This window comes from Labeo rohita, chromosome 12, assembly GCF_022985175.1.
Source record: "Labeo rohita strain BAU-BD-2019 chromosome 12, IGBB_LRoh.1.0, whole genome shotgun sequence".
In the NCBI taxonomy this organism is placed as follows: domain Eukaryota; kingdom Metazoa; phylum Chordata; class Actinopteri; order Cypriniformes; family Cyprinidae; genus Labeo; species Labeo rohita.
The window spans coordinates 15,867,241-15,881,696 of NC_066880.1; the positions used below are offsets into that span (position 1 = coordinate 15,867,241).

Genomic DNA, 14,456 nt, shown 5'->3' on the forward strand with positions numbered 1-14,456 from the left:
TCCTCAGCTGGTATCATTTGAGTGCTTTGAAGCTGCATTTAAACTGCATTTTGGAAGTTCAGACTCAAAGGCACCATAGAAGTCCACTATTTCTGAACATTTCTGAAATGTTTCCCTCAAAAAACATAATTTCCTTACGAATGAAGAAAGAAAGACATGAACATCTTGGATGACAAGGGGGTGAGTAAACTAACTGTAAATTTTTGTGCTGGAAGTGAACTTCACGTTTAACGGCACATACTATTACATTTTGAAAGGGTAAAGTGACACATACTGTACTTTTTTTTCTGCATGATGAACTTTTCCCAGGATTCTTTGATGAATATAACTGCATTTATCTAAAATAGAGTTTTGTTTAAAGGATTTGCTAATGAAAATTTCCTGATACTTTACTCAACCCCATGTCAGCCAAGATGTTCAGATCTTTTATTCTTCAGTCGAAAAGAAATTAAGGTTTTTCAGGAAAACATTCTAGGATTTTCCTCCATGTACTGGACTACAGTGGGGGTCAACTGGTTGAAAGTCTGAATTGCATTTTCAATGCAGCTTTGAAGGGCTTTACACAATCCCAGCCAAGGAATAAGGGTCTTATCCAACGAAACAATCAACTATTTTCTAAATGAGTAAATAAATAAAAATTTACATACTTTTAAACCACAAATGCTCATCTTGCACTAGCTCAGGTCACATGTGACGTAGGTGGGCATACCGACCCAGTGATTACAAAGCGAATGTGCAAAGAAAATCAAACGCCTGTTACAAAAAAAAAAAAATGTAAACAGCTATTTTGGCTTTTGAAGTTGAAGGAGAAAATGAGATCCTACCCTTTTGAACCAAAGTACACAGATCAAAAACTAACCTCTCATGACCCTTTCAACGTGATTGTTACGCATGAGGTCCTGCCCATCGCGGAGCTAGTATATAAGTATATAAATTGTTATTTGTTTTAGAAAATGACTTATCATTTCACTAGATAAGACCCTTATTCCTTGTCTGGGATTGTGTAGAGCCCATGAAGCTGCATTGAAACTGCAATTTGGACCTGCAACCTGTTGATCCCAATTGAAGTCCACTATATGGAGAAAAATCCTGGAATGTTTTCCTCAAAAACCTCCTTCTTTTCAACTGAAGAAAGCAAGACACAAACATCTTTGATGACTTTGGGGTGAGTAAATTATCAGGAAATTTAAATTCAGGAGTGAACTAATAAGTATTAATTTATTAACCCCAAACGTTTAAACGGTTGTCAGTTTTAGTTATATACCCATGAGCTGAATTGATCTCTTTTGTTTTACTCATCTTTCAGTGTGTAGTCGTGTTCCTAACTTCTTTCTAATATAAATCTGTCCTGATTCCTTCTGCTTTTCATAATTTGAAGAGGACACTGAGTTTGCCTCCTATTTAAGTGGACTCCACATTGGTGAGCTCTTTTTGATTATGCTTGATTATGTGTTTGTCCACTGTCCCATATCATTCCTCTCTCTTCTGTCTGATTCATATTCCTGATGAAGAGTTTGTATATCCCCTTCTGTCATTTTTTTCATAACAGTTTCATGTGCTGTTAGCTCTCAATCTTCTCCCTCTCTCTTTCTCTCCCTCTGTGTGTGTCTGTGGACAAAAATCTTTTTTGACATGTGGCTGCACGCTGTTGCATGTCTTATAGTATCATTGTCTAGCTTCCTTCTGGCTTCAAGTATCTCATCATTTATAAGTGGTAGCAGTCTGCGTTAGTCACCACGGTCATTACTATTTGCTTTGTAAGTTTTGTCTAAGATTGACTTTGTTATTGTCAGTAGTGGTTCCTGCGTGTTGTTCAGTCTCATTCACAATGCAAAGCGGAGAATCAAACTGAAATATGTGATATCAGTGAAATGTGGTTAAAAAAAAAGAGCCAAATGTGCACTAGTTTCTCATTCAGTCATCCTGAGCAGCTGTACTTTCTGATTTTCCTGTGTGTTGGCAGTGTTTTGTGTTTAAATAACTCTTTGTGAATGTTAAACATATTGCAGTTAAAGGCACTGGTTCATTTCCAGGCTTTGTGGTGGAGGTCCGGCAGGCTCTTGATGTGGTGTGTGTTGGACATTGGGCTGTTTGAAGGCCAGCTCTCAGTCAGGCCTCAGTCTGGTTTCCATCTCTAGCGTCAGTGTGTGGAAAATGACTGTGCTGTAGCGCGCTCATTATCTGTCACCGCACAGACTCATGTACTCTGTTGTACAGTATGCCCGTCTGGGACAGCTCTGTTTAGTGGCCGCAAAAAGTACAGTGTTTCCGTGGGTCCTTAAGTATTAAATGTCTCAAATAGTACAAAAATCATTTATCATTTGCGAGAGTCTTCGGTTTCAATTCACGCCAATTTCCCCTCAGTGTTCTGTAATCACTCCGTTCTGTATCCACTTCGGTTTTTCCATTTCCTCTTCACAAATTTGTGCAAATCAGTTATTTTGTTCTTCCATTTCAATGAATCTGTCAGTATAATGTGAAGGTAAATGTTTATCTGTATAGCTTTGCTTTTTAAAAGTTTAGTTAAGGTTTTTTTTGGTCAAATATTATTTTGATCAAAAATTAAACCATGATACTGTAAAATATTATGGCAACTTAAAATAACAGTTTTCCATTTTAATATACTGTGAAGTATATTTTTAGCAACCTTTACTTCAGTGTTATGTTTCATGTTTTTTTGTCAGTATTCATTTAAAGGTCTTACTCACCCCACACTTTAGTACAGTATTGTATATTGTATATACTGTATGTACAGTATATTAATTGTATACACTGTAAAAACAATTTGTTGAGTCAGCTTCAAATAATTTAACCTGCTGCCTTAAAATTTTAAGTTCAGTCAACTCAAATAAGTAGTCAACTTGAAATGTTAAGTAGTACTAAGTGACAACTTAGATATTTAAGTTGACTAAACTACAAATTTGGTTTGTTAAACTTCAAAGCCTGATTTGTTACCCAGCTGTTTTACAAATTTTAAGTTGAATCCACTTAAATATCTAAGTTGTCACTTAGTAAAACTAAACATTCCAAGTTGAGTTTACAATGAAATTACAATTTTAAGGCAGTGGGGTAACAAATTAATTTAAGTTGACTCAACAAATTGTTTTTTACAGTACATGTACACTACCGTTCAAAAGTTTGGAATCGGTAAGATTTTAAATGTTTTTAATGTCTCTTAAGGGGGTCGCACACCGGACGAGAAGCGCAGCGCCGCGTCGCGTCGCGCCACGTCTTTAAAATTCGAACACATAGTTTTCTATGAGTGTACGCACACCGGCGGCGCCATTCGGCGTCTGTCCGCGGCGCCCAGCTAGGACTCAGAAAGCTGTTCAATTTCCTGCCGCGCCACAGAGCGCCATCTGCATAGTTTTATATTAAATAACATCATATTTGTCTCAAATCGTCTTATTACATTGAAAAAACAAGATACCACTACTGCAAAATACTACTTACATTAGGTTTACAGCTTGAAAAAATGTAAACCTATAGAATTAATTGTATAATCGTAGTTGTTTCATTTTATTTTTCTCTTGAGACATTTTACATACGCAAAATATAAAGTCTTATTTAACATTTGTCTATCGTACTGTAATTATATTCACTATCTTTGACTGCCACCTACTGGATTTACAAGGTCACAACCGTCACTTCAGTTCATTTAAATAGCGGTGTAGCGGAGCGACGAAAAACTTAGCAACGAAGTAGGGAAATACCCAGAATTATATCCTAAATTTGTGATCATTCTAAATGTATTTTATTAGACTGAATCATACAGTGAAAGATTGCACTGTTAATGCATACCTGTACTGTTAATGAGTGCACTGTACTCTGTGTTTTGAATGTTTCTGCAATATACTCATAATGTCAAATTGAACATCGTCAAAACAACAATTACAATATTATCGCAGCCCATATATATCGCACACCCCTTTATCTGGTGCATTTTTCTTGGCAACTAGGGAATATACACCCTGTATATTTATCTAGGACTATACAAATATTCAACGGTCACACTATGGTTTTCTTTATTTTCACCAGATCGATATTATAAATAGATTATAAACTGAAACCTAAACCTAAACTCACTGAAATAAAAAAAACTTTTCAAGGTGTTCGGTTACGTTTTCACTCCGGTTGGCTAGCTAACCTTAGCTAAACTATTTTGCTACAATGTAACATAGTTGCCTAGTAACAAACAGCCTACAAAAAAACAATAACAGACTTATAACACAGATTCTTTTAATTGATTAACGTTCAAAACTTAGCTATTATCAATTCAAATAATATATTTAGAATAATATTAATAATACATTTAGTTAAAAATCACCCATCTTGCAGCTCAGAACTTCATTGGAAAATGAGCTGGCGCGTATAGAATGTGCGCGTCCGGTGTGCGATACCTGGAGTTGTCCTAGGCGCCACGCGACGCGGCGCTGCGCTTCTCGTCCGGTGTGCGACCCCCTTTATGCTCATCAAGGCTGTTTTTATTTGATCAAAAAATACAGAAAAAACAGCAATATTGTGAAATATTATTGCAATTTTAAAAAACAGTTTTCTATTTTGATATACTTAGAAATATAATACATCCTTAACACATCCTTGCTAAATAAGTGTTAATTTCTTTAAAAAGCAAAAAAAATGTACATATAACAAACTTTTGAATAGTAGTGTATACTGTAACTATTTCTATTTTGTATAAACACTGTTCTTTTTAACTACTTATTAATCAAAGACTCCTGAAAAAAAGTATCACAGGTCCCAAAAAATATTAAGCAGCACAGCTCTTTTGAAGGATCATGTGACACTGAAGACTGGAGTAATGATGCTGAAAATTCTGCTTTGCTTCACAGGAATAAATTATATTTTAAAGTATATTAAAATGGAAAACCGTTTTTTCAAATTGCAAAAACATTTTTTTTCTGTATTTGGGATCAAATAGATACAGCATAAGTTATTTCTTTAAAAACTTTTAAAAATCATACTAATCCCAAACATTGGGATTAGCAGTGTGCATATATACATATATATATATATATATATATATATATATATATATATATATATATATATATATATATATATATATATATATACATATATATATATATATATATATATGTGTGTGTGTTTTTTTTTGTATAATTCGGATTTCATTTCTAAATCACTTTGAATGTTTTCTTTATGGAGCCAGTGTACAGTATGTTCCGCTCCTGTTCTTCTGGGTTTCTTGTTTGCTACTTGTTTCAGAACATTTTTTCCTCTCTCAGTTGCCCAAATTGATTTCCTTCTTTGCTTGTCTTTTTTGTCTTACTCTTGTTTGTGTCTCTCTGGCTCTTTTCTCTCTCTCACTAGTAGACATTAGGCTGTTTATGTAAACCCTAAGCCGCTGGCCACTCATTTAAACTCTTTTGATTTCACAGGCGATCCTGTGGGTAGAAAGTTTATAAATAAAGCCGCACAGTCCCGTCTGCCAAGCTCAATCAAGCCCCGTCATTCAATAGGGATAACCTTTTCAACGCTGTGCCTCTCACTGCTTCTTTTTTTTCCTCTGCCCTCCTGTTTTCTTCCACGCTTTCATTACCGGCCTTCTGACCTCAGTCTCTCCTCTTCCTCCCAACGGCCAAAGCACCTCAAGGGCTTGTCCCAGGAGAGCTTATTCCAGCTTCCGTGCCCTGCCATGCATTACATATTCCATGTAACAGGAGAATTTTTTGAAGGGGAAAAACATTGACCTCTTTAAAGCCTGTGGTCTAATTCACTGTTATGATTTGAACCTGGTGTTGTAGTAATGTAAGACTGTATAACACGGGTGCATTGCTAGTTCTGCTCCCCCCGGGTCACTAGGATGAAGGAGTGTCAGGCGTGCAAGGAGTATCGGTCTTAATCCCAAGTGTGCCATCCATTCATGTACATCAGCAGTACAGTATATTATAACTATAATAGCTGGGTTTCCAGCCATGTACACTACCATTCAAAAGTTTGGGGTCAGAACATTTTTAATTCTTTAAAGTAATTTTGTTTCTTGAGCACCAAATCAGTATATTAAAATGATTTCTAAAGGGTCTAAAGACTGCTGTAATGACTGCTAATCCATCGCAGGAAGAAATTACATTTTGAAATGTTTTAAAAAAGGAAACATTTCCAAAATGTCACTTGATTTTCTACAGAAACATTGTCCAAAAGCAACACCAATAGGTAAAATTACAGCGGGAGTTCGTGTCTCTCACCTCCCCTGAGCCCATTGAATTTTAACAGACCCCCTAAAGTGTACGGTGAGTTTGGTGGTGTGTAATTGAGAATGAATAGGGGAAAGTCACATGGGAGAAGGCATTGTGATATGACTGGATATGACTGGTTATGATCGGCTGTGATTGGTTCATGTGATAAATCCCTCCTCTTGTGTTCTCAAATTAGTCTGAATGAACAATATACTGTCGTTAATGGGAAGACTAATTTTAAAAAGTATATAAACAATGACACACTTGGATATAATCACTTAGTTACTTCAAAATAAGACTTAACATAGCATGAAAACATGATCTGTGGGAGTTTTAAGTGAGTAATCAGCTTGGTGAGATTTAAAGTAAATCTAAGGGGTCGTTTACCTGACTGTACTGTAAAAACTTTGTACACTTTTTATGCCTTTTGCCTGTTCGTTTACACAACAGTAGTGTTTTGAGGTCTGAAAACACAAAATTTTGAAAACTGGTTTCAAAGTGCAGTACGGGAATCTTTAAAAAACGGTGACGTCATCTGCGTGCGTAGTGTTAGGTGTGTAGACATGCGCAGTACCTGTCGATTTTAAAAGCAAGCACGGAAAAAACAGCCCGCCAACTACTGGCCTGGCATACTTAATACAACGTTTTTGGCAGTTTTCATGGACATGTAAATGCGAAACCTTTTGAAAACGTTACAAACGCAAGGGAAAAATGTTTCCGTTTTTGACTACATCTTTGTCATGTAAACATAACCTCAACTAACTAACCACAAGGCTACTGGCACCGACAATGTTTACCGAGCTTTGATGACTGATGAAAAATAGTTGACTATTAAAGTTGACTACTAAAAAGAATAGCTGAATATAAGTTCACAAATAAAATATGGTGCTTAAATTGTTACTGCCTTGAGTTATTATTTTGGAATAAATGTAAAATGCTTAAAAACAAATATTGTTCATGTAAAAATATAAAGTGTAAGTAATGTTTATCTAACAGAAAATGTGACTGGGACATGAATTTACATTCATGAAGAAAAAAAAAAAAAAAACTACACACCAATGAATATACTATATGATTTTTAAAATCTGGACAAAGGTGCTTTACGATGCCATAGAAGAATCTTTTTTGTCTAAATGGTTACATAAAGAACCTTTGACATCTGAAGAACCCTTCTGTTTCACAAAAGGTTCTTTGTGGTGAAAGAAGGTTCTTCAGATTATAAAAAGGTTACCAAAAGATTACCAAAAATGGTTCTGTGGCATTGTTGTAAAGCACCTTTGTTTTAAGACTGTAAATGTTAAAATGGTTACAGAGTAAAACTGGGCATATTACACTAAACAACTGAGAATTACATACTAATAGACTTTTAAGATGCTCCAAACACAACAAACTCATAACAAATGAAAGCAAGATGTATTCAAAACCCTTAAAAATATCAAACATGTGTGATATCATGTGTGTCTTCAGACTGTTTGAAATTATAGTCTGAAACTAAACAATTTGAGTCTGTGACCATCATATGCTAAGCAATCTATGAAATCTGGCAACTCTTTGCAGACTGGTGTCAGCTTGTTCAGATTGTAAATCGTGGAAAAAATTGGGGCAAAAGTTGTGTAGGATATCTTAGTCTTGAGATGATTGGAAACAAATTTACCAAAATGAATGCAAAAAGTAATTGTCTCAAATCATGTGACCAAATAATTTGCATTGATAATTGGCTGCTGTTACCTCCCAGAGCTCTCGGATATGTCATTTTGTCTTTTAAACCGCTGATTTCGTCTGGCCCCCCAGCTGAGCCTGGTTTCTCCCATGGTTTTTCTCTCCATTTCTTTCACCGATGGAGTTTTGGTTCCTTGCCGCTGTCGCCTCTGGCTTGCTTAGTTGGGGACACTTAATTTCCAGCGATATCGTCGCCTTGATTGCACAGATACACAGATTTGAACTGAAATGAGCTGGACGATGACATCGCTGAATTGATGAACTGACTTTAACCGAAAATGGAGTGTTTACTGTTGTCTTTGTGCATTATTACACATTGCATTATTTTTCCTATTTAATACTATAAAGCTGCTTTGACATAATCTGCATTCTTAAGTGCTATATAAATATAGGTGACTTGACTGGGATGCTTTAAACTGCAAGTCAGTTATTACATCTATTTAAGCCTTGTTTTATTTACAAATAGTTTTAATATTTTCTTATTTTCTTGCATAAAGTATGTAATGTGATATACAAGTTTGGAGTGATCGGCTAATCCAGATTACTTCTGTGGAGACTGAGGACAACTACAATTTAGGAGAAGTAGAAACAGAAGAAAGTCAACGGGAGTCAGAAGAAAGAACAAAAAAAAGAAAACATTTGGGGGGAGAAGCTAAAGCTGGGAAAGCCATTAGCCCCCGGAATCCAATTAAGGCAGGAGTTATGGAAAAATGGAGACGTGTTTTAGACTGAAATAAAAAACGCTCCATTTCCAAAATGAGTTTATCTCATCTGTCCACAGGTTCACTCCTGGAGGAGGAGCAGCGGGGCCAGAAGCCTCGAGGCCCGTAGCTGTGCACAGCTTTCGATTACCACGCTTTTCCCCACACTGACCCCAGCTCAGGTGGATACACTTTAGTATAATCGGCTGAAGTCACTGGGATTTTAATTTGGAGGGGTTGTTTGGCAGAGTCTCTAATTTTGTGTGTATGGTACGCAAGATTTGAATTAGCCATGGACATAGAAAGCAAATGGGCATCTGTTCGTCTGATTTGTAGCCAGTAGTAGATGATTATAGTCTCGATGTCCTTTACTCAGTGTTTGAACGTCTGGCTGTGGGGGTCAGGGATGGTCAGACTTCACAGTGGTTCAGTGAATAGGTTTTGTGTCTGTTGATGATGTTTGCGTGTGGGTGTTTCGTATCTCTGATGGAAGGAACAGGTGATTGATGAGACTAACAGCAGGACTGTGTCCTCCAGCTAGCCTATTGGATTTGTAGTTCAGATACTTACTAAACCTGCTAGTGATGACTGCACCGGCTTGACCTGGCAGCCCACTCTGTTTGTCTGTGAGTTAGACTGTGTATATGTCTCTCCACTGATGCATCAAGCAGTGTTCCCAGGCTTTTGTAGTTCATATATCGAGCCACTGTCCTTATAAGGACAAACTGTGCTAGATGAGTTTTTCCCAATTTCACAAACTGAGATTTCTTAACACATATGTCTCTCTCTTAAAGGAGAAGTCCATTTCCAGAACAAAAATTTACAGATAATTTACTCACCCCCTTGTCATCCAAGATGTTCATGTCTTTCTTTCTTCAGTCGATAAGAAATTGTTTCTTGAGGAAAACATTCCAGAATTTTTCTCCATATAGTGGAATTTAATGGTGCCCCCAAGTTTGAAATTCCAAAATTCAGTTTAAATGTAGCTTCAAATGGCTCTAAACGATTCCAGCCAAGGATAATTTTCTAAACAAATTGACAGTTTATTTACTTTTTAACCTCAAATGCTCGCCTTGTCTCATATCTGTGATGCGCATGCGTAGTCTGTATAATCCGGGTCAATACAGTTAGGGTAGGTCAAAAAACTCCTGTCTTGTTTTCTTCTTCAACATCAAAATCGTTCTACGTCGCTGTTTTACCTTTTTATGTAAAGGGCATTTGATCTTTGCATGTTCACTTTGTAAACACTGGGTCGGTACTTCTGCAATGTAGGGTGATTTTAAAGTTTGATATACCCAACCTGTATTGATAGGAAAAAGGTTCACACAGACTTAGACAAGCGTTTGAGGTCAAAAAGTATATAAATTGTCAATTTGTTTAGAAAATGACCGATTGTTTTGCTAGATAAGACCCTGCTTTCTCGGCTGGGATCATTTAGAGCCATTTAAAGCTGCATTTAAACTGCATTTTGGAGGTTCAAACTTGGGGGCACCATTGAAGTCCACTATATCTGGAGATAATTCCTGAAATTTTTTTCCTTAAGAAACATAATTTCTTGTCAACTGATAAAGAAAGACACAAACATCCTGGATGGCAAGGGGGTGAGTAAATCATCTGTAAATTTTCATTCTGGAAGTGAACTTCTCCTTTAATAAATCTAAGGTTTAAACATGCACCCTCCACTAAAGAATTGTTTTCATTCGTATATAACGATGATAATAAATAAGTATGACATTCCATAGTTTTATGCATTAAATATTATAAATATGTTTATGGTTGTATATATTTACATTATACTTTTACCTATTTCTATTTATTTACTTATATTTATTTAATGCATTGTGTATGGTAGTAGTAGTAGTAGTAGTAGTAATAACTAGAGGCTAAAGTTCATAAACAAATTTTAATGTTGGCTTGAGGAAGCCAACATAGGTGGTCTTGAGGCAAAAGAGCCTCAGTCTGAATGAACAATATAATGGTGTTAATGGGAAGACTAACTTTAAAAAGTAATCAACTCACACAGTTAGACATAACCACTTTATGTCGAAATAAGACATAAAATGGCATAAAAACTCACTTAAAAAAAGTTTTTAAGTGAGTAATCAGCTTGGTGACCAATATTTACCAAGCTTTGATGACTAATGACCTGAAAAATGTAAAAGTAGTTAAAAGTTAGCTATTAAAAAGAATAGATTAACATAAGTTCATGAGTAAAATATATTGTTTAAATTGTTACTGTCTTGAGCCGTTATTTTGGAATAAATGTAAAATGCGTAAAAACACTAACTTGATGAGATTCATACTTGGCTTTAATAAGTAGAATATTGATTACACTGAATTTTTTACACAATATCTTAACCATCCTTTTCTCTAAATTTGAAATTTTGGATATGACAGAGAAAAAAATATCACTGCTTGAATTCAAGTCTGTTCTCCTCCGGCCAACAGGAATGAAGAGTCGGTATTCAGTGCAGGCCTGTAACACTTGGGCAGAACACGACTTTCCACTTAGGCAGCACAATGGAATCCACTCCTACAGTGTGTTTCCCCTAGACAGCCATTCTTAACGAGTTCAACATGATTCAAAGCAGTACCCAATACATATTTCAAATAGCACTACTAAATACTTGTTTTTCTTTAATCGTTGCCTGTGATGGTTATCCATCTTCTCCCCTGGATCCAGGCAGCCGGTTCATGCTTATCTGTGGGAACGCCATGAGATAACTGGAGTTGGTAAACCGTTTGTCTGAGTGCACAAAAAGACACATTTCCCCCTACAAGAGACGGGATATAGTTAGTGTGCACATGAGATGAGATCAGACGATTCTGGTACGTGCGATTTGCGCCGGAAACTTCTCGATGTTTAATGCTGGGGGTCTCCCTGACACCACCCCAGGGGCCTGTTCAATACCGCTAAACCTTTCCACAGATGACCGTAAAAGAGGGTGGGAGTGAGTGAAGGCCATATGGCTGTCCATCGTTCACATGCTCGACAGGCAGCTCTCCGCTAACCTTGTTTGGGGTGGAAGGTGTAGGCCGAGGCATTTCACAAGAGAGAACTTTATTTGAGTTCATTTCCTCCTTTCAGGAACTGCAGCTAGCTTTGTTCAACCGTATCCACCTTCACTCTCTCAATCTGTAAAAAGCAGCATACTTGGGAAAATTTACTACATGATTAAATATGACTTACAAGCGCAGGACAAGGATTATCCATTCTAAAATAATGGATAAAGGAATTAGTCGCAGGTTGTAAACCAAAAGATGATGGAAAAATAGAGGAGTTCTTTCTATGAAATCATTTTCAGGTTGATTGATCGCTCTACGGAGTGTTATGATTCCCCTCTTTGACCTTTTTCTGGTTCCCTTATCTTTTTGATAAATGCGAACGTGCATCATCCCGTATCCATACAGGGAGTTAATGTGTTTGAAGGTTATTACCCCTCGTCATCCTCAACGTTTTTGAATCTCTCAGGGCTTTCACCTCACACATCTCCTAAATTTCTTCCACGGCTGTAAGATATTATTGCTGTGGAAAATGGGCATTCGGGAGCCACAGCAGCTCTCAGGCGATTGTGTGTGCGGCGGCAGCGCGTGTCTTTTTGTGTTTACACTGAATTTGGGCCTTTTCATTGTTTTTCCTTCCATGTCTCAGTGGAGGAACAGGTTTGATTTGTGAACTGCTAGTTGGTGATGGTAGATTGCGTAGCTCTGAGGTCCAATTAACTCGTCACGCCACAGCGCACGCCATTAGGAGGTGCATGTTTGGGCCTCTACGGCGGGCACGTGTCAGTCTTCTAGCCTGTACTGTCATACTGGAAGGGAAATGGAAGGAATTTTATGACTGTCCTTGGCTAGCTGGCTTTTTCTTTTTGTATTGATCTTTGTCCCCAAACCAGAAGGTCCTTGGCTGAGCATTTCTAATACGCTCAAGCTGCCTTCCGTCACCCCACATGTAGATTGTCTCGCAAAGCTGTGTCCTTCGGAAAAAGAGAGAATTAAGGCTCACTGACAAGAAAAAAAGTAGAAACATTTCTGCTCAGACTTGAATGGATTCATTTTCATGTGTTTTTGTTTCTTATTCGCTCTCAATCAGTTACAGGGACTGGGGTTCAAGAGGGGGTAGAGTTGCTTGCTTTCTGAGTCTTGATTTATTTATCCTCACTGAGATGGAAGGCAATATTTTGTCTGTTTGGATGGAGCCGTCCATCCTGTTTTAAGTGATTTTGAAGGGTCCCGATTTTGAATCCTCTTCAGACAGAGAACCGCAATTTGCATTGACTAGACTCAGCCGTGCAGCCGTAATAAAAGCTTTGCACCTGCTCTGTGCTTGGGAAAATGGAGATTCCCGATGCCAGAGCCAATCGACTATCGAAACTGATGGATACGAAAATCAAACTGAACAAGCCACTCAGTGTTTCAGCTTACAGAGGTCGCCGCCATATCCTCTCAAAAGGGATGATTTCTTTTAAATTGGTACCTTTTTCTCATCAGATCATGTTGAGATTTCCTTATTGTAATAATGAAGTTTTTTGTGTTTTCACTCCAGTCAGGGTTGGGTTTTAGCGTAATGGCAACACGTCAAGTGGCACGAGCAGCAGAGACCACAGGTTAGCCTGAGTGGAAGAATGCTCTGTCCTAAACGCTTGTAACTAAATCCTCACTGTGGAACCACACAAACACTTGTGTTGTGGTACAGCGAGCGCTTGACTTACGGTGTGTTTCATTTGTATCCCAGCGTAGGTCCCCACCAGCCCTTATTAGGTGACTGTGTGGAAAAGAACAAGCTGTAAAGAATGCAGGATCTCTCCACGGCCGCACATCTGCGCTCCGCGGTCTCTCGGTGCTGTGGAAAGTATTAAAGGGGGACTGGATCAGGGCTTTTTAATTTTTTTTTTTTTAATTTTTTTTTTCATTCCCCTTCTTCTCAGTCCATAATTTTCTTACTGCCGTAATCTTACTTGGGCATGTTGCATCATATCCCTGCGTTCATTAATCACTGTTTAAAAAAATAAAACGCAGTAGAGGCGGGAGGGGAAAATGCCTTGTGCAGAGATGGGGTATTAGGTGTCTCTGGTTTGGGGCTGTGCTAGACTAACTAGCATCTGTCATGAATATAAAACCGTGCTGCTTAAATGAGGGGTACGTTTTGAGTTTTGATACAGTCTGGGGTCATTAAAGACAGACTGGTGCTGTCCAGAGTAATCAGACAGGAAGTTTTGCGGTGAGGTGCTTAACAACCTTTTAGGGCATGAAAAAACCACCCATAGCTATGACCGTGTCCTGAAATAGCCCACCTCCTGCCGTGTCACCATGAAATACGTAGCCTCAGATATTTCGGTCTGGTCGTTTTGTTACCTGGACGCAGATGAAAGAACCGCAAGTCGGTTCATATGATGATGGCGCACAGGAAAATCTGTTATGATCGGGCCCAGACGGAATCTGCGGACACTTTTCGTATTTTCCGTGCTGATTTTTAGGGGAAAATCTGTGGAATGGGTTTAGATATGGTGAAATGTGGTATATGGAATTAATAGTATTAAACTCTTGACAGTGGATGAAAGGGTAACCAATACGCCAAAATATTTGATGAATAAACACTTTAGGAATGGAGGATATGTAGAATATAGTCAAAAATTACAATAATAAAAAATAAGAAAAATAAAGCACGAAAAAACTATATAGCACATTTAAAAGATGCCAAGGAATATGCAAGTACAGTACTGCTCAAATGTTTGGAGTCAGTAAGATTATTATTATTATTATTATTATTATTATTATTATTGTTATTGTTATAATAATTAATGCTTTCATTCAGTAA

The 14,456-nt window shown here is 37.5% G+C and overlaps 1 protein-coding gene across 2 annotated transcripts in view; it reads left to right on the plus strand.

The window, feature by feature from the left end:
- The window catches only part of mpp7a (MAGUK p55 scaffold protein 7a), a 146,933-nt gene that overhangs the window by 101,837 nt on the left and 30,640 nt on the right, over window positions 1-14,456 (plus strand). Inside the window, exon 14 of one of the 2 annotated variants that reach the window (XM_051124605.1) lies at window positions 1,379-1,420. The exons of the other annotated variant lie outside the window; for it this stretch is intronic. Within the exon in view, the coding sequence (XP_050980562.1) occupies window positions 1,379-1,420 (42 nt within the window). The remainder of the gene's footprint in view (window positions 1-1,378; window positions 1,421-14,456) is intronic. 2 annotated transcript variants of the gene reach the window in all.